Below are 24,339 nucleotides of genomic sequence, written 5' to 3' on the forward strand. Positions count from 1 at the left end.
AGGAAGATTAAACCTGGGCCCAACTGAAACAGCAAGGGAATTTAGAGAGAGGCGGTTAAAGGCAAAAAGGCATCTTTTAAAACTGAAAGTCAAATCCGAGTGAGGAAAACAGAAAGGAGCATACACTGCCCAGTCAAGTGTAATGTATAATTAGACAGGTCAAGAAAGAATTTGTAAAGCAACTAGCTAAGGATACAAAAATGAATAGCAAAAAAAAATTCAAGTACATCAGAAGCAGGACACCCGCCAAACTGTCAGGGGGGCCACTGGATGATCAAGGGCTAAAGGGGCACTCAAGGAAGACAAGCCTATTGCAGAGAAGCTAAATTAATTCTTTGCATCTATCTTCACTGGGGACGAATCCCCACATCCTGCACATTCTTTTCAGAGGACAAATCTGAGGAACGATCCCAGACTGAGGTGTAAATAGAGGAGGTTTTGGAACAAACTGATAAATTAAACACTAATAAGTCACCAGGAGTAGACGGTATCCATCCAAGAGTTCTGAAGGCACTCAAATATGAAATTGCAGAACTACTAACTGTGGTGTGTAACCTATTGCTTAAATCAGCCAGATAATTGCAGTGTAGCTAATGTAATGCTGATTTTTAAACAAAGGCTCCAGCAGAGGCGATCCTGGCAATTACAGGCTAATAAGCCTAACTTCAGAACCAGGCAAATTGGTTGAAACAATAGTAAAGAACAAAATTATTAGACACATAGATGAACACAATATATTGGGGAAGAGACAACATGGCTTTTGTAAAAGGAAAACATGCCTCGCCCATCTACTGGAATTCTCTAAAGGAGTCAACACGCGTGTGGACAAGGGTGATCCAGTGGATACAATGTACTTGGACTTTCAGAAAGCTTTTGACAAGGTCCCTCACCAAAGGCTTTTAGGTAAACTAAGCAGTCATGGGATAAGATGGAAGGTTCTCTCCGGGATCAGTAACTGGTTAAAAGATAGGAAATAAAGGGTAGGAATAAATGGTCAGATTTCACAGTGGAGTGAGGCAAATAGCGGTGTCCCCCAAGGATCTGTTTTGGGATCTGTGCTGTTCAACACTTTCATTAATGATCTGGAAAAAGGGGTGAACAGTGAGGTGGCAAAATTTGCAGATGATACACAATTACGCAGGATAGTTAAATCCAAAGCAGACTGCAAGAAGTTACAAAGAGATTTTACAAACCTGGGTGACTGGGTGACAAAATGGCAGATGAAATTCAGTGTTGATAAGTGCAAAGTAATGTACATTGGAAAAAAATCATCCCAACTACACATACAAAATGATGGGATCTAAATTAGCTGTTACCACCCAAGAAAGAGATGTCAGCCTCTCTGTGGATAGTGCTCTGAAAGCATCTGCTTAGTGTGCAGTGGCAATCAAAAAAGCTAACAAAATGTTAGGAAGCATTAAGAAAGGGATAACTAATAAGACAGCAAATATCATAATGCTGCTATATAAATCCCTGGTACGCCCACACCTCGAATACTGTGTGCAGTTCCGGTCGTTCTATCTCAAAAAAGATACATTAGAATTGGAAAAATACAGAAAAGGTCAACAAAAATGATTAGGGGGTACGGAACAGCTTCCATATGAGGCAAGATTAAAAAGACTGGCACTGTTCAGCTTAGAAAAGAGAAGAATAAGGAGGGATATGATAGAGGCCTATAAAATCATGACTGGTGTGGAGAAAGTGAATAAGGAAGTGTTATCTACCCCTTCACATAACACAAAAGAACCAGGGCCACCCAATGAAATGAACAGGCAGCAGGTTTAAAATGAACAAAAGAAAGTACTTCTTTGCACTATGCACAGTCAATCTGGGGAACTCATTGCCAGGGGACGTTGTGAAGGCCAAAAGTATAACAGGGTTCAAAAAATAATAACCCCAAGGATTAGCCAAGACCTCCTGCCCCCCTCCATCCCTACCCCCCACACACACACTTTGTAAAAGAACCAAGGGATCAAGTTTTAACAAAGTAAAAGACTTTTGCTGTACTTTTCTTTAGAACTGGTAAAACAAAAAATCTAAATTGCTTTTGGTTTGGTTTTCGGTGGAAAAAATTTCTCCTTGTTTGAGAATCAGAATTTTTTCCTAAAATTTTCCTTTGTTCCAGCAATGACACATTGAGTTGTTTTCTCTGTTTTTGTTTTCTTCTAACCTTTCTCCTCGCTTCTCTTACTTTTCAGTGATGAAATGGAAAAAGGAAACAAAAAAATGGGAGTTGGGGGGTAGAAAAGAAGGGAAAAAACCCTCCAAACTAAAATTTTTCACAAAGCATTTAAAATAACAATAATCCCTCACTCTTATCTAGGGCTGGTCATCAGTAGGTCTCAGAGTGCTTTACAAAGAGAACAGTATCACTATTGCCATTTTACAGATAGGGAAACTGAGGCGCAGAGAGATGAACTGACTGGTTCAAAGTCACCCAGCAGGCCAGAGACTGAGCCTGGTGGGTTTGCACGGTCAGAAATCACTATAGTTCTCTCACAGCTTATCTTATCTTATCACCCAGTCTTATTGCACTGAAATCTCCAGCAAGAAAACGCTTGAGGGAGGTGCGGACAGGTGGTTTCCTTCAGCGATGAGGTTAAATTAATTGCAACCTGCATGAGTGGGTGAAACGGAAGATCAAAGAAGGCTCTGGGTAACTTTCAAAGAGGTGAATTCAACCCTGGCTGGCATCTCCCTTAATGAACACTTGGGTTGAATCCTTTCAACTACCCCAGCTCTGCCCCTACCAGCATATATTCTGCTGTCTGGATATAGAACAAAGCTGCAGATGGGAGTGCAAAGGGAGAACAATGTTCAGATGAAATCTCCTTTAAGTCTGCCCTCAAAGATGCTCTGTGTGTGCGCTTAAAGGCTTCTCCAGCAAAAGGCACATAGGGTCCCATCCAAAGCCCCTATGGAACCCTCCCACTGCCTTCAAAAATCTTTGGAGCAGGGCCTGAGTGACTGGCATACCTAAGACGACACAGTGCTGTAAATTTAGGCTAGGGTTGAATTGACAGCTGTCGGCCCCCCGTAAAATGATTAAAAGCGGAATTTATCTTGGGCTGAGCCAGGTATTGCCTATCAACTAGGGCAGCTGGAAAATCGTCCATCAAAACAGCGATTCAGCAGCAAATTGGGTTTTCGACTATGTAGTTTTTCATGCAAAGCGTCTTTCGCTCCTCAGCAGGTCTTGGTTTTCCACAAGGTTCAGCCAGAGGAGGTCAAAGATGGGGGAAAAACAAGCCCCTCCTGTTCAAATAGCATTGTGTTCTCCCAGGCTGACCGTATAATTTGACGAAGACGCCACATATAGCAGATACAGAGCTTCGCACCGCTTGGATCCACTGTAAAACCAGCACATACCTTTGGATATGGCCAACTGGGGAACCTTCCACCCTCCCACACGGGCTCTCTCTGGGGACAAGGGGTTGGCTGATACTGAGAACTGGTGATTTTATGGTATGTACCATGCTCCACTAAATTATAAAGCACAGGCAATCAAGGGAGCTGCACCAGTTTAAACCAACTGAGAATCTAGCCCTAGGATCCCCAGCAGACTAGTTCCCACTCCCCTGTTGCTGGTCAGCATTGCATGTGCCAGCAGCCAGCCCATTGCTAACAACGGCTGCTTTGCAGTGCTGGTCAACGTGTTCTGAACTGAGACGTTTCAAGGACATTTTTTCATGAACATTTCAAAATGTCAGCACAGAAAACAGGGTCGGGGGGAAATTCAGCTACATTTCTGGAGCGGGGGAGGGGGAAAATCCCTCCTGCCCCTTTCTAAACCAGCTCAATATTATTTTTTTGTATTCCAGTAGCATCCGCAACCAAGATTTGGACCCCCCCTCCAATTGCTCTGAGCTCCATGTAAACACAGCAGGAGAGCCCCGCAGAACTTACAGGGAGCGAGGGGAAACTGAGGCACAGAAAGTAAGTCGTTTGCCCAAGCTCACTGGCAGAGCTGGGACTAGAACTCTCGACTCCCAGCCCAGTCCAGTGCCCTATCCATTTGACCACACACACATTAGCCTCCTAAATGATTCCATGATCCCACACTACTCTCCCAGCCCTCCTTTGCCGGCTCTCATCTTAGACTGTAAGCATTCTGGGGCAGGGGATTCATCCGCCATGGGGAAGCACAGTGTACTTCTGTGGCAAACAATAATGCCATGTGTAACGTAGGCTGCAGATTCTTTAGCACTTGCTAATCTCCATCACGGCCCTTTCTAGCCACCAGGCAGCTTGTACGGAGGAGGAGGAGGAAGGGGGAGCCCGCTATTTGTTCAAGAGCATGGCTAGTTCTTTCCAACTGGCAGCAGGCTGGGATAACACGCTGCTCTGCTGGATGGAAGGGACCCTCATATCACCAGCTGGAGCAGAGACAGCAACAACGGTGGGCAACATGCTCAGCACGAGACTTTGTCCTCTGGATCTCAAAGCTCAGAACTGCATTCAAGGGACGAAAGGCCGAATCCAGGTCCCATAAGATCAACCGCTGGAGCAGTCAGAGGAGCAACGGTGGGTCACAAATGGAGGTCAGACAACGTCTGTCACTTTCATCGAAAAATCGGAACATTTTCAAACATGACAAAAATGTTAATTGCATTCAAATTTTTTTTAGTGGAAAAGGATTCCCAGTTTTCAAGCAGCCTTCATTCCAATGATGCACCACCACTGCCATGGCCGTCGGTTTGGCCCTTCAGTATGGACTGCCGCAGATGCCCTTTCCTTTGACAAATGGCAGCTCTCCTATTTATACCCAGGAAACGATTCCAATCCCAGCCTGCCTTGCTTTTAAAGGGATAGCATTCTAACTCCGGAATGGTTCAAGAGCCAGCAGGAAATTCAGGGCACGCGAGAGCACAGGACACTCATTCAGGACGGGGTCCACTTCTTTTAAAGGAGGTAGGCTGTGGTTGAAACAACCTCAGATGTTTGAATCTGGATCAGAATTTACCATCTACACCCTTGTTTTGAACCTTGTAGGCCAGATTCTCCATCTCTTGCAACTTGCACTGTCATTAAAAACCGGCATAAAGAGCTGGCCTGGGTAGCACTGTGGGTGTGTGAAAATGACCACACAAGCGTGCACAGAAGGGGGTAAAAAATCAAGCCCCAGGTTGGGCTTTTGAATGCGGGAAGGGAAGGGAAGAACGCTGTGTGGCTTTAAATGGATTCAGAGCACCCAGTCTCCTGACAGCCATGTTCCCGTCCAAGTCACTTACCAGAAACTGGCACGTCAGCCAGGCTGTAAGGAAATGAGAAGCGACAGCAAGGAGCAAAGCCGGCGTGATCTCAACTTTAACAAGCACGTGGCCGCCAGTGTGCCTGTCTAGGGGACTCATCTGTCCCTTGCCCGATTAAGGAAACCCCCCTTTGCATTAAAAGAGATTTTCTCCGACTTAAAAGCTTGGAATAGCCAGGACTTTGCCAGGGCCAGAAAGAGGCACGGGGGCCATGCGGCTAAAATCCTAAACTGATTGACACTGCCATTTCACTAACGCTTTGCAATATTTCTCTGCGGGGCATTTCATCTAAGAGATTGGTCCGAAATGGCAGCTGGAGTTCAAGGAGCCCTCTTAAACTGGGCCAGATCTAGACAGCTCCAAACTGTGTGACTCATGCCTCTCTCTAAAAAGATCCCGTTGACCTGAAAATAATCCTGACTCAGCCTTCAGTCTTCCAACTGCCCCACCACATTAATTGCTCTTATGTGTGTTCCCTCAGAACTTCCAGCCCCCCCTCCCCCCCCCCGCGACTGGAGCCCCACTGTGATGGGTGCAGTACAGACACAGAGACCATTCCAGTATCACCATACTATTGCGAGTCTCCCGATACCCCTTGGTTTTTCTTCAAGCTCCAGCTCTTGGAGTCATGGGATGATGCAAGAATCTCAGTGTTAATTTTAAGAACACAGTAAGGCCCAGATCTTCAAAGGGACTTCGGCGCCTCTCTCCCATAGTTGTCTAAATAGTTTTGAGGATCTGGGTCTATGTTTGTCACGCTCCTGGTTGCAAAGGAAGGCTGGAAAACAAGACCCTTAAAAGTTCAGACACCAGAAGGCAAAGAAAAAGAACCCAACATTTATTATCTTTTTAAAATCTCACGATTTTTCCTTGGGGAGGAAGCAGAAAGGAAATATATAATCTCCATTATAGACACAAAGAACTGAGGTTCAAAGAAACTAAGCAGCTTGCCCAAGATCAAATAAGTGCCAGGAATTTTACCCAGATCTCACGAGTGCCAACCCAGTGTCTTAACTGCAAGACCAACCTTCCTCGCTGTATATAAAGCACTCTTAACTAGGGGGAAATGTGGATTAAATCTTAGCTCCATACTTTTACACCATGGTCATCTCTCTATAGAAAAATGGGTCTAAGCTGGAACTCCAAATCCAGCCCTTCTCACCCTCGCACTTTAGAAAAGTCTGGACTCGGATCTCTGCTTGGATGCAGTTCTGTAGGCGCATTTCAAACTCCCCAGTGCAAATGGACACACAAGCAAGTGGCAAAATCCACAAGCAATTTCCCGCTTGCAGATTCCACAGTGGTGTGGAAGGGAAAGGCACGGGTCAATCATGAAAAACATCTTTGACTCCCAGAGAACAATCTGCTCAGCCAGTATCAGCGCCTATCATTATATAAGGATGGAAAAGCCCCTTTTCTTCTACTTGACACTGATATAAATAACATCTAGGCAACTTAACCTCTCCATTGGCTTCAGATTACCTGAGGAGCAGGGACAGTCTTTGTGTTCTGTGTTTGCACAGCACCTAGTACCATGTGGTCCTTGTCCATGGCTGGGGTTCCTAGGTGCATGCTACCACCATAATACATTGATTATCCACTAGAACTGTGCAGTGTTACCAATTCCAAGAGTTCAAACATCATGACCCAGGCCCCCAAAACTCTTGGGATTAGCTTAAAAATCATAAATTGGCTTTAACATTATACATTTGTTTGTGTTTATTTTCCAGCTGACTTCTGAGCCGTCAGGTGCCCCATTTGCAAGCAATTCTCCACAACCATAAGGGCTAGAAACTTGCTTAAAAAAATGAAAACTGAGATGCTCAATCCTCACAGGATTCTAGGAGCCGGGGCTTTAAGGAAACCACTCACAACATTCGTGATAACATCACAAGTGGGCAGTACCTGTCAGTGTTTCAAAACCTTTGAAAACTGAGCCGCCACCCTCCTCTCCTTGCCCTCTTCAGGAAAATGAAACTCATCAGCCCCACCAAAAGCCTGCCATGTGTTGATAACAGCCTGCACAGCTTCATTTATACCTCTGCCACACCCCTCTCTCATTTTGAGACATGCTGGTTGACAACTTCATAATAAGAGACTTCTCCTTTCTTCCATGATTTGATGATCTGTGAAACAGTGAACACTGCTGACACTTCATGCCGTATCGCTGCCATCTGAGTCGGCACCCATTGAGATGAATGGGGCAGCTCATATCTCAGGCACCCTGCAAACTCAGGCAGACATCTCTATCCGGGTTACACTTCAGTTACATTTTGAAGCTTTTCTTTGCAACTGTAACAGCTGGAGACTGACTCTTGTTTCTTTAATGAGAGCAGGGGCTCTGGAGAATGACTGTGAGGTCTCGCCATGCACATCTAGCGAATCCTTCACTCCCTGCCCTTTGGGAAATACTACATTAGACAGAAGAATGGAAAGCTACAGACAGAAACACGACCTCAGCAAAGAGCGTCAAACTTGAATCACTTAAGATTTCATCTATTCATCTTCTCACTTGGACTTAATGAACCAAGCTCCGAACTGACCAGGATTACCTTCTGGAAAAATTATCCCAGGTTCTTCTGGGTTCCCAGGCAAAGAATAGTTTCCCCATATTCTTCTCACAAGGCTTGTCTGCATAAAAAGCTCCATAGTTTTAACTTCAGGCCAGGCATGTCATTTGCTATAGGGTGAGGGGGCAGTTCTCCCATCCAGACTTTCCATGGGTCTATATACCCGACTTTTTGCCCCCTGCAGGATATCATATAATCACAGACAATGCTCTACATGCTGACACAATTTTGCCCTCACCCCACCGAATGTTTCCGAAACGACACCCCATCTTAAGGTGTGAGTTTAAACTGATTCAGTGACCGGCTGCTACGCTCTGGTTTTGGACAAAAGGGCTACTCTACAGTGCCACACCTGCTACGGTCGCGCTTCAGTGTGACCGCTCACTACAGTGATGGGAAGGTAGCTAGGACGACAGGAGAATTCTTCCATCGACCTGGAGCTGTCTACACCGGCCGGCTTAACTCTGTCACGCAGAGGGGTGGATTTTTCACACCCCTGAATGATGTAGCTGGGTCGACTTAACTCTGGAGTGTAGATTTCCCCTAAGAGTGGCTTTGGTCAGTCTCCTTATCCCCACTTTACAGATGGTGAAGCTTTTGCAGCTGAGGGCTAGTCTGTTCCTTTAAGTGTTCATGCGACGATGGCTCAAGGGTTAGCATAGCAAAGTTAGCAACCCCTAAGGGCTAAGCAAGGGACGCTCGATTCGTCCTTTACAAGGCTTCCGTTGTCCCTGCACTCAGCACGGAGACCTGGCCCTTGCTCCTTGGGTCTCCCCTGCATCGCCAGAGAAAAGAAAACATGCTGCACTCTCTGTGAGAGAGCACAGAGTCGCTGGCCACCCTTTCTGGGGCGTGCAACCAGGATACCGGCCATCGAGTTCCACAGCCATCTGGCTGCCGGCTTGGACATGCGGAGAAACAGGGACTGGGCTTGTCGCTGTCAAACATACGGAAAGTCACGGCAATATCTTGTCTCTACAGCAGGCCAAAAGCCGGGGAGTCTGATCCTTCATTGCTTTGGCTCAGATCCTGGAAGGTATTTAGTGCCTAACTCAGTGATTTCAGTTTCTGGGCCTCCCTTCCTGCACTTGTGTCAGGGATAGGGACAGGCTGGTTTTAAGCCATCTTTGTGCTCCCCGGCCCCATGGGAGTTACAGCAGCCTTTAGATCTCTCCACCCACACATATGCACACGCATGCAATTACACACACACACTCCAGCTCACACACACGTGCACACAACACACAATCCCATACACTCACATGGTCACACTCATATATATATATATGTACCCACTACACACGTGTTCGTTCACACACGCATATTGGCGTATACACATAGGCACACTCGCTCACTTTCATACGTAAACACATGTATTTACATTCACACGCACCCCCTGTTCCTCAGACAAACACGCACACATGCTCACATTCACACACTCGCCTACACACACACACACACACGTTCACACTTGGCTGATTCACGGCACCCTTCTTGCAGCTGACACAAGGCTAAATTGACACCTTTCCAGCTAACACCAACCCTCCTGCCTCCCCAGCCAGCAGCTTGTCCTCCTTCCCCAGAGACCAAACACCATCACCTCCTCCTGGCTCCCAACCTGCCCATCCCAATCTGTCTTCAGAGCAGATTCTCTCTACCGCTGGGGCTGCTCGCTAAATGCGCTTACCAAGGGTTTGTTAATGCAGAACAGGGAGGGTGACCAGAGCAGATGCTCCACCCCATCCAAGGATAGAGACACATGGGCAAGAAGGGAGGGAAGCTTTGCGTCTGAGGGCCAGGTCACATTGAGTGCAAACGAGACCTCTCTGATAGGGTAGCAGAAGTGGCAATGACATGGCGAGATAGTCACTTGTATCCCACCGCCGCGTCAATATCTCCTGGAGGCACGGACCGAAATCAGGGCCCCACCGTGCTGGGCACGGCACGCAGCCAGGGAAAGTCCCTGCCTTGAAAATCAGAGAAGCTAAATGGACAAGACAAAGGATGTAAGGGGGCACAGAGAGAGGGGGGGAAGTGAATTGCCCAAGGTCACCCAGCAGGCCGGGGACACAGCTGCAAAAAGGAGCTAAGTCTTCCAGTCCAGCGTGCTAGCCACTGAACCATGCGGTCTCTTCTGAATGGGAGGTGGGGGATCCCCATTTGCTTGAATTTGCGGGGGGAGCAAAGCAGCATAGAGAGTAAATCAGGGGTCCCACGCTTCAGCTGATGCAAAATGGTGTAGTTCCCTTGTAATCAGGTTAGAAGCCGATGTCTGAAATAAAAAAAAACCAAGCCACTTGCCGCTCCTAGGTGGAGGATGAGCCGTCTAATCCCTTCTGGAGAGGAAACACCTTAACACAGATTTAGATCAGTGCTTGTCTCGCCGGCAAAGCAAAAAAAAGCATCAGCTCAGGCAGCAAATTAAAAACTCTCTGTCCCCGGGGCTTCAAAAGAGACTCTGCGTTCCGCGCACTCTGGAAGCTGCTACTCAGTTATTCGATGAACCTCGTCGAGATGCTGTTCGGGGTGGAGGGCAGTGGACAGTGAACTATACCAGGCGACCCAAAGCAACTTCCAAACCCCACCGAGAGCCTTGGTGCCATTTCTGGTTTGTTTTTGCCTAGTAAGGGTCAATGGGATCTGCTCCGCGCCGGTAGCACATCAGTGTAGATCGCTGGCTTCCGGGAGAGTCAGCTCCAGCTCCTAAAGAAGTGGTTTACACACCAGCTCTTCATACGCTGACATCAAAGAGCTGGTTTTGACGATCTACTCTGTCACCTGGCATATTGATCATGGCTCAGGGAAAGGGAGCATATCTGAAGTGCCTCACCTTGACTATCCCTGGGTGCTGGAACAGCCTCTTGGGGTGGGAAGAATCTGGGGAAAACTTAGAGCAACTTTCAGGCTGCTCTAAGTTGTGCCGGGGGACCAGACAGGGGCAGGGAGGGCTGTAACGGAGGGTTAAGAATCCATCCATATGGGGGTCTTCCTCTTCTGGGTGGTTGGGTGGGGGGAATCCGGCGCTACATGGTCCCACTGACAGAGTTGTAGAGCCCAAAACATTCATTTTTCTTGCACATTCACTAGTACTTTCCCCCTCTTTTCTTATTTCAGTTTTGGATGCGGATCCATCTATTTATTTGGTGTAAGGAAAGCATTTCCCTGGGTGCCAGGGGCTGACTGACTAACTGACTAAGTGTTTGGATCTTGGACCATAAGGAGAGGAGAACGCTGCCCAAAATGTTTACGATATTTTTAGGCCAAGACAAATCTGTTGAACGGTGCGAGCTAAGCAGAACGAGCACCATGGAGAAGGCGGGTGAGGATGTTATTATAGGCTAGCGAAGGAGGGACTTCACACAGCTCCACTCACATGGGAGCAAATGGCTGCATCTGTCGGGGGGAGGGGGGGGCAGTTATTTCACCCCCACATAGGGGTTGATTCGGAGCTCACTGGCACCAGGGTAATTCCACTGGCTTGAGTCACAGAGGATTTACACCAGTGTCAATGGGAGCCAAATCAGAGCCATTGTGGGCCTGGACCTATGCTCGCTCGGCACCTTGTATGGTCATCCACACCAGTGCAACGTGGGAGTGAAACACCATCGGATCGGGAGGGTAGAATTTTACACTGACTTGGCAGTGGTGTAAATACAACTGCACAAAGGACAAGATTCTTGTTTACACTCAGGCCCCTTCACACCACTATGGAAGCTGGAGTAAATTACACTGACTCTCACTTGGACACCTCTTTAGGCTGCCAAAGCAGCGTAAAGGGTCCTTCATGCAATTGAAAATGGGTCCAGTAAGAAAGACCAAACATTGTGATCCCTTGTTGCCCTATGGCCTGAATTCAAAGCGCTACAAGCTTTTGTGTGGAGACAGCACTTTAACTACCCCTATGTAGTTAAAGTGGAGCAACCCCTTGGTGGGGACGCGGCTATACCAGCATAGAGGTTCTTACACTGGTGTAGCTATGCCTGTACAGAAGGGGAATAAGCTATACGGGGGCAAGACAACTTTATTTCAGTAGAACAGCGTCCCCACTAGGGATTGTGCTGTAAACTAGATCGGTAAAAGATCGCACCACTAACTTACCGAGGCCGTGTCTACACTGCCACTTACGCCGGCAAAACGTATGTCGCTCAGGGGTGGGAAAAAACACCCCCCTGCACGGCATCCGTTTCACTGGCACCAGTGGCCGTGTGCACGGCGCTGTGTTGGCGGGTGGGCTCCTCCTGGAGAAGGTGGAGGTTTTATTATGTCGACAGGAGAGCTCTCTCCCGCCGGCACAGAGCGGCTACACGAGTGGTTTTCTGGCGGCGCAGCCACGTCGGTACAGCTGCGCCGCCGTAAGCACACTGGTGTAGACATGGCCATCGTCACTCCAGTACAAAAACTGCGAGAGAGGCCAAGTGTTACCTTACAGACTTCCGCTGGCAGAGCTGCGACGGCAGGAGTGGGGAGAGGTGTGATCTCTGACCGGAAGAGCACATGGCCCTGATGTAGCTGAAGTTAGACTGGCAACAACATGCTTCCGCCAGGACAGCTCGCTTTGCTCCCGGGGGAGAGGCTTTACTCTCTGGGTACAGACCACAGCTTTGCCAGTCCAGCTGCGTCCACACGAGGAGTGCTTTGCCGCTATAGCAGACTGATATTGCAATACTGGGAAAGTGCCCCTCATGTAGACATAAATGAGAATCTGGCTCCAGGTTTTATCAGCTGAACAAAGAAGTGAAAAGCACCTTAGTTCAAAGCTTGCTCTCAAAAAAACCCCCCAAAAAACCCCAACCAACGCGGCATATTGAAAGAAAAGAAAAGAAAAGAAAAGAAGCAAGATTTGGGAGGGTTCCAGTAACCCCCCCCCCCCCCCCCCAAGAAATCAAAGCCTCAGATAGATGATCGAGGCTGCCAGTACACACCAAAGGGATTTAAAAGCAGATGTGACACGGCCAGAACAGCAGGGGGGAGATTATTTCTCCAGCAGCACTTTGAAGAGGTTAAACCTTGCTGCTGTGTGAAGTCCAAGCGCAATCATACGGCCTGCACAGCCGTTCGCTGATCTTTTCAAGGGTTCTTCGCATCCGCGCCGTCTCCAGCAGATAAATTGAATGACTAAGGGCTCTGTGTGCAATAATTTACGTCCGCCTGTAATGGCAATAATTACCCGGCCCACCCTTTCATTTGTCGAAATGTGCTCGGACGTAAAGGGAGTTGCCCACAAGCCGCTCCTTCATTGAAAGTGACAAATGCACGACTCTGATCACGGCTTTCTCTGCTCTTGGGAACATGGCGCACGTCTCGCAGATCCTTTTGTGCTTGCGAATTCACTGCCGGTGGGAAGGGAGATGGATTGACAGCTGAGAGGTGGAGATTCTCCAACGCAGAGCGGTCCTCGGTGCCGGCTGCGGCAGTACAAGTTCTGCACAAACACGATCATCTTCACTGTGACGTTAACTTGAGTTATAACTCGAGGGTCGCTCCTAACCCCGTCCACACACGAAACCCTATCACTCAAGTGCAGCGATGCTATTCGTTCAAGCTGCCCCGGCCTGAGGGGGATGTATAGGCCAAAACTTGAGTGAGCACAACTCATCAGCTGCTAACACAACCACTCTGAAGTGTGGACACAGGGTAGCGCCACTCAAGTGCAACTAGTCCTCCAATGCTTTCCCACAATTCCCCCTGTGTCCCTGGAAAGGACAGACAGGTTCTCCCACAATCCCTGGGGAAAGAATTCATAGAACAGCTCAGCTCCCTGCAATGCTAAGGACCCCGGGATGTGTCCCCAGAAGTCCTAGCACCACAGGAGTGAGTGAGGTGCCAGTGTGGACACAGTAACTTGAGGATTATTTCGCAATGGGGCAGTTCTCTCATGAGTTTGGCTAACACAAGAGGAGTCACTTGAGTGTAGATTACTGGAGCTAACTCTGCAGTGAAGAAAGACCCAAAGAGGGCGTGTATTAAAACTCAAGTGAGCACAACTCGTCAGCTGCCAATGCGACTCCTCTGTAATGCGGATATAGAATAGCGCTTAAACACACACATACTCACGCCTGGTTTTTTCAACACCCACAACAGGGTCCAGATTTTTAGCTGGCTGGGAAACGATTCCTCCCCCCGCAAAAAAGTTTTGAAGAAAAAAACAACAAAAGGTCTCTCCAGCCATCTCCCCCCGGCACCTATAACTCAATGCACAGCTCCTAATTCTCTGCACAACTCACTGAGTGGGGCAAACGCACGCTCATTTCATGAAGTCCGCTCCAGCAAGCTTTCCGCCTCATTAAACGCTCCCATTGAGACCTAGGAGATTACACCGAGGAGCCAGGATTGTGTGGGATGGGGATCCTGGTTCCCATCATCACCTTGATCCTATTTGCAATTTAAAGCTTTATCTCAAGGTCAAGATACCCTGATCCTCGGCCTCCTGCCATCCAAACACCAGAGCCCCTCAGTCATGCACTGCTCATGGCAGAAGCCATGCAGCAGAGTTGGGTACAGCCCATGCTAAGAGGTACCGTGCATAGCTCAGTCGTGATCGTGGCAGCACCATGAGGCAACAACCGATTCCCACAAGCCTCCGGTGCCATCCCACAATTCCCATCTCTTGCCCTTCATTTGCAAGGGCAAAATAAACTCCATGACTTTATGTAAGTCCAGAAGGGACCCCCAGGTCATCTAGTCCGAACTGCTGCGTAGCACAGTCCTCTAAACACCCCCCAGCACCCACACGCCAAACCCAACAACCAAAATGAGACCCACGTACCAGGACCCACAGACTAGACTATAATGTGCAACAGGGAAGAATAGGAGGGGCCGAGGTACAGCAGACACCTGCAATGGCAGGGAACTGCTTGTGATACACCCAGATAATCCTGCCAATGACCCACGCCCACACTTCGCAGCAGAGGTGGAAAAAACCCAACGTCCTTGTGGATCGGACCTGCGGGGAAATTCCCTCCTGACCCCACACGTGGCCATCAGTTAGACCCTGAGAATGGGAGCAGTGAGTCAGGCCTAAGCAATCATGAGTTTGGCTTCAAAAATCACGATTTCTTTGAAAGACGATAATAAATTTGGACTTCTTTTTATTTACTGTCTGGCTTTTGAGCCTTTAGCGTTCACAGGTGCCGCATTTTCCAGCTTTTCTCCACCACCAGGGCTAGAAACGTCCTTTTTTTTTTAAACCAAAGCTTAGATTTTCACATCATCCCATGACTCCAGCAGCGGGTGCTTTAAGAGAAACGCCATATACTGCGAGACGAAGATAAAACCCCGAGAGCTGGCAACACTCCATGGCAAAGCACTACAAAATCGTACGTCGGGCCAAAGAACTCACGAGATTGGCTTTAAAAATCAGGCGATTTTAAATAAATAAATAACGTTGGGGTCCTTTTGCATTCGCCTTCTCGTTTTTTGGGTTGCTAGTGGCCACATTGTCCAGCTTTTCTCTGCACTTTCCAGGGCTAGACACTGCCTTCTTTGTTAAACAAAAGTGGCGATTCCCCTACCATCACATGCCTCCAGGAGCTGGGACTTTACGGGAGACACCAAACACGGTGAGCCTTGCAATGCTGCCGAACCTGTAGCGACCCCAGAGTTGGCGACTCTGGAGTTACAAACAGGGCCTCAGACTCTCGCCGCGGCTAACTGCCAGGGAGAAGTTGGGGGGTCGGGGAGAAGGGAAGGCCGGGTCTCACCTCGATGATGTCTGCATTGGTCCGGCTCTCGTGCGGCTCGTTGTACTCGGTGTATTTGAGCAGCACCTTGTCCATGTCGGTGCTGGCATACTGGAACAGCTTGTTGGAGTGGTTGAAGATGATCAGGGCGATCTCGCAGTCGCACAGGACGCTCAGCTCGTAGGCTTTCTTCATCAGGCCGAACTTCCGCTTGGTGAAGGTCACCTGCAGGGAGAAGGCAGGAGATTCAGAGAGTCATAGGTCTCAAAAGGAACCATGAAATCATCGAGCCCGGCCTTCTGCATCACGAAGGTCACAGAATTGTTCCACCTGGTTTCCCCCGGATTGAGCCCGGTAATTTGTGTTTGGCTAAATCACCTCTTCCGGGCTGGGTCTGAGGAGGAGGCCAGCAGGTTAATAGGTGCGGGGAAAGGACTTTGGATCTTTTGGACCTCCTGATTGGACCAGCCACACCGCTAGCATGGGACAGAAGGGGGAACATACGTGCTCTGGGCTGCCGTGCTGCAGGGGGGCTGCCGAGCTCGGCATTATGGGAGGTTTAAAAAGATGCACAGCCGGAGTCACGGGTGGGAGGAGGAGAGGACAGGAGGGGGTTGGGAACCATATTGGAAGTTATATGTGAGAGCGGGCAAAAGGGGAGAGAAAGTGCAAGAGGGAAAGATAAAGGGGAGGCAGAGAGGAGGAGGACAGAGATAGAGGGATAGAGAAAGGGGAATGGAGTGAGAGGGGTGGCAAATCACAGGGCAAGGACTTGCCCTTTTATGCCTCAGTTTCCCCAACTGGACAATGGGGAGGATAATACCAAGCGCCCCCCCCTCCTCCTCTGGGCTTTGGCGAGGCAGACCCGATTCACATTTGCCAACCGCTTTGGGATCCTCCGAAGGCAGATGCTACCAAAGTGCAAAGATGATTATCGTCGTTGGAAGTTACATATTGCGGAACCAAGGGAAAATAAATTTTAGCAAAATCCCCAGCAGAGCCACCATCTGCCTGGCTTTTTTAAGACCGATTTTCGAGCAGGAGAGATCTCTTCGGCACGTGCTGCACTCGCTCAGAGAGCACAGTTCGCAGGAAACTGCAGGGCTAAAGCCAAGGGGGCCGATTCTCAGTTCTGCTCAGGCCTCTTTACCCCACCCTGGCAGCATAAAGGGACCTAAGGCCCAGTAAAGGGGTCATGGCATCATTGAGAATCAGGCCTCGAGTTTCCAATGACAGTAAGAACTGAAGAGCATCTCTCCACTGCCCTGCGCCTCCTCTATACCAGTGCAAAGTGGGTCATCGGGGGACCCTGCATCACACCTATCTGACAGGGGCCTTACGGTGGGTGTCATGGCCTCTTTGGCGTAGTTATTTGCTCTGGTGCAAAGGGCGTGGGAAACGCGCCCAAATGCGAGCAGTGGAGTTAGACACCCAGTTCGTACTGGTGCAAACCACTCCACAAGGTGCGGGGCAACCAGGCCCGTAGGTTTCTGCGATCCTGTCTTAAAGGCCTCGCAAATTCTGGGCCTGATTCTCCACCCCCTGGAACCTTGCGCTGTCATAGACCCCCAGTGCCCAGTGAGCGGGAAACGCTGCCCGTCCTGATCTGGCAGCGTTGCACACTCACTTTGCACGACAGCAAAGAGGTGCCGTCTGGAGCCCACTGCACATAACTTCCTGCCGTTATACTCTGCCTGCCCTGGACTCCAAACCAGCAGTGGCCGCTGCGGTCCCTAGCTGTGCTTCGGGCACACAGACAGCATGTTCACTCACCCCGTGCCGGAGTCAGCGAGCATCCCGCTGCATCCCAGCAACTCAAATGCCACCATAAACCAATGCTGGCACCTTCCCGCTGGCTTCATTAACCATTCATGGCTTGGAAACACCAAATGCACAAGCCCGGTTCCCACAGACCCCACATTACATTGCAGTGTAGACATACTCATAGGGTACAGAGACGTTACTGCTCACGCCAGAGCTCAGGCTCTGAAGCCCCAGGACAGGGGTGGCTTCAGACCCCAAGGGGGAACGTGTACCTGGCTATTTTTAGCACTACAGCATGAGCCCAAGTCTGTAGACCCGGGCTCTGAGATTCACTCCTGTGGGTGTTTTTTTGTAGTATAAACACATCCTTAAAGACCAGATTATCCCTCATCTGCCTAGTGTGGGGTTCTTGCACCTTTTCCAGAAGCTGGTCACTGTCAGAACCAGGATCTTGGATGAGGTGGACCTCAGGTCCCACCCAGTCTAACAATTCCTATGATTTGCTCCCAGTCACCCGCAGATCAATGGCAGAGCCAGGGCAGAAACCAGGTCTACTGTCCTACCCACCAGGCCATTTGCCTGCCTTGCCAAGTCAGGTTGGACTCTCTAGGGCAGGAACTGTCTCTTAGGGCTTGTCTACACTGAGAAGTTAATTCAGATTAAGGCAGGGTGTGAGTTTAAAGCAGAGTAGTTCTTCCTGATTAACATCCCATGAGGATGCTCTTATTCCAGAGTAAGAAGTCTCTTGTTCTAAAATAGCTTAATCCATTTCCAAAATGGATTCAACCAATTCACTGTAGAAGTGGATTAAACTAATTTGGAATAAGGAACTCTTATTCCTGAATAAGTGCACCCACACAGGGAGTTACGCAGGAAATGTTAATCTGGCATAGCTGCTCCAGAGTCACTCCCATCTTTACACAAACTCTTACTTTGTGTCTGTACAGCACCTAGCACCATGATTCCACAATCTCAGTTGTCGAGCTAGGTACCAGGATATTACAAATAAATAATAATAATAGCTTGCCCCTTCTTTCCTCAGTGCATGAGAGGGCCACTGTGCAGACCTGTCCCTTTCTTCCTACAGGCGTTGCTCTTTTCTCAGAGACACTCTGAGCATCTGGATACTTTAAGCACACCAGGATGGTCTCCTCGGGTGTCCCACATATCAGATACAGCCCTCAGCTGGCGCAGCCTTCACCACCACTGCCCTCATGACCTTGTCTGAGCGTTTTTCCACATCGCCTGTCAGATCTGGAGGGTCACCGCACTCGTGACCCACTTCCCCCGTCTTCCTCACCCGCCCCGCCTCGAAAGTAGCTGTTATTAGCGATGTCAGCTAAAGAGGCGTCCTTTGCTGGGCAGATCCTCTATTCCTTTTGCTCCTGACAAATAGGAGCACTGCCTGCCCTTATCTGCAGATAAGGCCACCTGATCCGTGGCAGGCTGCGTCTTATCGCACTGTGCACTTCAGCAGAGGGCATGGCAAATGGAAACTGAAGAGCGCTCAGAGGATTGGCTTCTTATTGGATTGAAGAACCTGTGTCAGTGAAGATTAAAGGGCTTGATTCTCCGTTACCCTGCAGCTCGGCCGCCATTTGCACCAGTGCGAAGACTGGGGTGTACAACGGAGCCGTGCTGATATTTTGGCACCCATTTTGCACGGGTGTGAACGAGAACTGCTGAGGCAACAGAAAACCAGACCTGGCAGAGGATAAACCACCTCCCGCCCGGCCTCTGGGCGCGTCCGCAACACCCTGCCACCCATCTCTCCCTCCTCAGGGCCCCAGGTCTATGCCCATCACAGGTCAGTCTCACATGCATGTAAGCTCGCTTCCAAATCCTAGATTTCTCTGCCGGGGGCCTACTCTGGTCTGAACTAATCCCCCTCGCCGCGGCTTCCTGCTGCTCTGTATAGGAGAATCAGCCAACAAACCTGTCCAGGCGTATGCTTCCTTTGGGACTGGGGTACACAGGTCCCTCTGTGACAAGGCCATAAAAACTGTAGCTTGCCCCCGATCCTGTGAAACCCTTTCTCCCACTGGTAGGCCAGGCACTCACCCATAGGAGTAAGGAATACTCATGAGAGCAAGGATTTGCAAGATCAGGCCCTTACCATTCAGACTGAAATAGGCCAGAATCTTATTTATCCTAAGGTCTCTTTACATGGCTGTGGTGGTGTAAAGGGGCTTCAAAATGGGTGGAAATTATAGTTGAATCCTTTTGCACCGACAGACATGAGTGTAAAAGGGCCTTAGTATAAATGAGGATCACACCCTCAGAATCCCCCTCATCCAATCAGAGAGGGTCAAGAGAAACCAAGCAACCAACACAGCCAATCAAAACTAAGCAACACCACACAGCTGCTGAAGGCTTGCAAACAGCTAGCAGAACAAGGACCCGTTGCTGAAATTCCCGGGCCCAAAATTTCAAAGAGCAAATCAGTCTCGACCAAACTGTCAGCGGCTAAATGAAGGTTGAGGAAAATCTGCTCTTGGACAACGTGCAAACCACCGCACTTACAAACGCGCTGAAACCGAGACAGGTATCCGAAGACTGGTTTAAATGCCGTAAGGTATCATTTGGTCTGAGTGACTGTCTCACACTGTGTGCACGTACAGTGCCTAGCGCAACAGGGCCCTGAGCTCAGCTGGGGCTTCTGCCCTAAGGCTGCTCAGAAAGTGACGCTGCATCAAGCTGGGGCCGGGGAGGAGAACGCGCCAGTGAGCCAATAAATCTGCTTTGCTGTCCAGTTCCAACACGATCACAGGCATTACAGCAACTCCTGCCGCTGGGTGCCGCACGCACACAAAGCGAGAGACGGTCCTTGCCCTGATGAACTTACAATCTCAGGGCTTGTCTACGCAGACACGTCTGTAGCCTGCTGCACGCTGAGGGGACGTCTCCACTGCGTTTTAGGCCCCGGTTTAGGAAAGCATCCCTGTTCAGATGGCGTTAAGCGCTTAAAGTTAAGCACCTGCTTAAACCCTTCCTTGAACTGGAGCCTTCGCCTGTAAGCACCTGGGGGCAGGGCCCGTCTCTTGCTCTGATTCTCCCTGGCCCCTCTACACTGCTCTGGCAGTGTTACAGGGGCCCTAGCCCCGGGCATAACTACGTCGCTCAAGGGTGTGAATAACCCGCACCCCTGAGCAGGGTAGTTTACCCCGCCTAAGTCTCCGTGTAGACAGGACGAGGGCGATGGATGAATTCTTCCGTCAACCTTGCTTCCACTTCTCGGGGAGGTGGATCATCGACGTCGACCGGGGAACCCCTCCTGTCGGCGGAGCCGGCGTGTGCTCCGGCGGTGCCGTGCTAGCGTTCCAAGTGTGGACGAGCCCTCGGTGCCCAGGAGCATCGGGCCCGGGGGTTTACATTGGGTGCCTCACCCGGGGCTTAGGTTGGGTGGCCGCCAGCTCCACCCTCCCAGCCTCTTCCCTCCCCTCTCTGATGTGATTAAGTAGTAACGAGATTCGGCTCTAATCCTCTCATCCCTTTTAAAGTGCAGGGACGGCACACCTCGCAGCTGCTCCCCGCCACGTGAGGCGGCTAACCCCTCTGATACTTTGTCTTCTGGACTAACTCCCTCTCTCTCTCTGCCTCTGAGCCGTCACGGTCACGTTGCCAGGGTCTCCGAGAGCGCCAGCCTGCTCGACGGGCAAATCAAATTACTTCAGGATGATCGTCAGACTCCACCTCGCTCTCTGCTGCCCGCTGACAGACGGGGGGAGGGAGCAGCTTAACCTTGCTGCATGATAAGGATATCTTGGAAGCTCAAAACTTCTGCTCCCAGGGGCTTACGTGGGGAGCCACCAGCCATTCTCTCCCCTGGCTCTTGCAAGGAGAGGGGAATTAAAATGCCCTGTGCACCACGCTTATAAGGGGCAGCTCTTTCCCCCACTGAAAGGCATCTCATTCTGTCTAGTGGCAGAGCAGCCATCACCTTAGCATCTGAGCAACTGAGTCCAGGGCTCAGAGACCAGATAGGTGGGCGATGGATGGATGGATGGATGATAGATTCATATATGGGAGTGTTTACAGAGATTGATAGGTTAGATGGCTAGATAGAGGGGTAAGAATGGGGATATAACTAGATAGAGAAAGGGGTGTGTATGGGGACAGACAGATTAGATCAGTGGTTTTCAACCCTTTTTCATTTGTGAACCCTTACAAAATTTCAAATGGAGGTGTGGACCCCTTTGGAAATCTAAGACAGTCTGTGGACCTCAGACCACAGGCTGAAAACCACTGGATTAGATACTGGGGTATGTATGGGGACAGCTAGCTAGATGGAGGGGTATATATGGTAATAGCTAGCTAGATGGAAGGGTGTGTATGGGGATGGATGGATGAATGGATAGAACCACACATATGAACTGAGAAAGTGAGAGAAATTAAAATAAATTTGATCTTCCCCCTCTGAAAAGAAAAGGTTTCTTGAAGAACTGGGCGAGTAACACCAAAGCAGCCGGTACACTGTCTCACCACTACAGGGGGGAGCCGGCTCCACTCTTATTCCCAGAGTCATTCCTATATGAGCAGTCACACAACAGCCAGGTTATTCATGAAACTGGCCAGGAATCCCAGAGCTGCCCCAATGGCGTTTTGTTCTCAAGTCCACCGTGCGAACTCCTCTCATTCACACTGAGCAAAGCCCCTTCACAGGGCTCTGGTAGCATAAAGAGGCCTTTAACGCATTTTGCACCCGATTTCAACCCCCCCGCCAGCTCTGATCAAGATCGTGTAGCCGCGGCCCTGCGAGAAGCTAGCCACCCCGAGTTTGGGCTCATCTAAGACACAATCGAAGTACTTGGTTGGCTAACCCCTGCTGCCATTTCTGTCACAACTACATTCCCTTTTGAGTGTGCTGGCTCAATCAGAGCGAGCGTGGGAATGTCCCCTCGAACTGAGAACCACACCCACAGCTCTAAGGGTAGACAAACCTTTTTAGTGTCACTGAGACTCAGCTCCTGGGAATATAGGCTAGTTATATTTGCTGATTCTTTTCACCTTCCCTTTAAACAAATTCCTCTCCCCCACTGGATGACAGAAACAACAGCTTGTGACTCGGAGGACCAGAGACACAGACCAGACGCAGAAATAACAGATAGCTTGCAAATGGGCCAGCGGGTTGAAAATCAGTAAGTTATCTGGTAGACACCTATGCACAACAAATAGGTTCACAGAAACCGGATCTGTCCATGAGTCATTCAGCTACAGCTGATGGGGTGAAATTAATCTGAAAATGTATTTGTGTAACAACACAGGGTTCAACACGAACTCAGGTTTTCATGAACTTTTCCCACAATGCTATTTTTTTTTTGGTTACTAAAATTGTTCTTTTACTAAAACCGCGGTTTTTTTCGGGTTTTCAGTACACAACCGTTTTGAAAATGATTTTTGTAAAAATGCCAGGAATATATATCATGGAAAGTTTTGTGGAAAATGAGGGGGGAAAAAAAATTGATACCGCAGATGCAAAGTTTTGTTTTTGGATAAAAAGGCCATTATTTGACCCCCCCAAAAAAGTTCACACAAAAAATGATGAAGAGCTTTATTTAGAGGTTTCTGTTTTGGGAATCCACAAAACATTGCACCAGATTCATCCCCTGTCTAACGGTTTTGACTTTGACGGAATCACGCCAAGCAGGAATATGGTTGAGGACCTGCAATGGCATGTGGAGCCTGCTACAGCTGTGCCCAGTGGTAGATAATCCCATGCTACCAATTCCAGATCCTTGGCTCAGTTACACTCAAGGTGGGAACATTTCAGACTCACTTCAATCAGGTGTCCATGGCCATATAAGATGCACACCCAAGGAGGAGACAGGAGCTAGAATGATTTGATTCACTGTGATGTGTCAATAAACAGCCCTTACACGCTGTGCTGTGACGTTTCATGGGGTCACAGCTGGAGTTTGTCCCACTGGGCTCACTCCGTGGTGGCAACACTGAGAGTGACCAATTACAGGGCTACCTGGGACCGATGGGGGCAAGGATGTGGCTCATGGCCATATCTGTTGAGCTGAACCTGGAAAAGGGGGAGAGCAGAGCAAGCATGCTGGGTGCTCTCAACCCTCTGAGACAAGAAGGATGGTCCAGTGGTTAGGGTTTGGTGTTAAATTCCCTGCTCTGCAGACAAGATCAACAAACCAGACTCTGGCAGAATCAGAAATAGCACCCAGGAGTCCAGGATCCTCAACTTAATGACTAGGTTATACTTCCTCTCCAGAATTAGGAATTGAACCCTGTGGAGTCCTGTCGCCCACTCAACGCTGCTATATCTAGACCCACCCCTCCTTCCAGTTCCAGGAATAGAACCCCAGAGTCCCAACTTTCAGTGCTTAGTTCTAGCCACTAGCAAAGCCCCTGATATATACTAACCATCAGTTAACATTATCCTGCCATTCAAGTCTACCACGTTACCGTGAAAAAGGAAAGAAACCAAAAATCTTTCAACTGTAGCTAAGCAGACAGGCTGGGATTTACATGAGCCTGACCCTCATCTAGAAGAATTAACCTTATAAGAGGGTAATTAAATCTCATGCTCCAGGGCATAAGCTGATCACAATAGGGGTCAGGAAGGAATTACTTCCACACACAGTCCTGTGCTATAGGAGGATTTTTGTCTTCCCCTGATGCATCAGGTACTGGCCTTTGCCAGACTCGCCTTGATGGACTAGTGAGCTGATCTGTTATGGCAAATCCTATCCATAATTCCCCTAATGTCATTAGAGACTATTACTGGCTCTCCTCTCTTGTGTTTGGTTTCTACTCTAGGGCCTTGATTCTAGTGTCATTGATCAATGGTAACTCCATTGATTTCAGGGGAGTCAACTTGATTTCCTAGCTCAGCCAAAATCATGCCCTTGGAGTCTAAATAGAACTCGGTGCAGCACACTGATGTTGCAAAGATGCAGATCAGGTCTGGCAAGGTCCATACGAGACCCACACAGCTCAAGAGAGGAAGACAGGACTTGCAGCTAAGGCAGCGGACTAGCTCTCAGGAGACCTATCTTTGGTTTTCACTCTGCCACCGACGTGCAGGGCTTTGGATCAGGGCCCCAACATCTTGGA

At 49.2% G+C, this 24,339-nt stretch overlaps 1 protein-coding gene across 5 annotated transcripts in view; it reads right to left on the minus strand.

The window, feature by feature from the left end:
- The window catches only part of MEF2D (myocyte enhancer factor 2D), a 176,907-nt gene that overhangs the window by 53,421 nt on the left and 99,147 nt on the right, over nucleotides 1-24,339 (minus strand). For all 5 annotated transcript variants that reach the window (XM_067569625.1, XM_067569626.1, XM_067569624.1 and 2 more), the window contains one exon: nucleotides 15,523-15,726. In XM_067569625.1, coding sequence (XP_067425726.1) covers nucleotides 15,523-15,726 — 204 coding nt within the window. The remainder of the gene's footprint in view (nucleotides 1-15,522; nucleotides 15,727-24,339) is intronic.

Source organism: Emydura macquarii, unplaced genomic scaffold (assembly GCF_026122565.2).
Source record: "Emydura macquarii macquarii isolate MOO-44397 ecotype Brisbane River unplaced genomic scaffold, CSIRO-AGI_Emac_v2 contig_2924, whole genome shotgun sequence".
In the NCBI taxonomy this organism is placed as follows: Eukaryota; Metazoa; Chordata; order Testudines; family Chelidae; genus Emydura; species Emydura macquarii.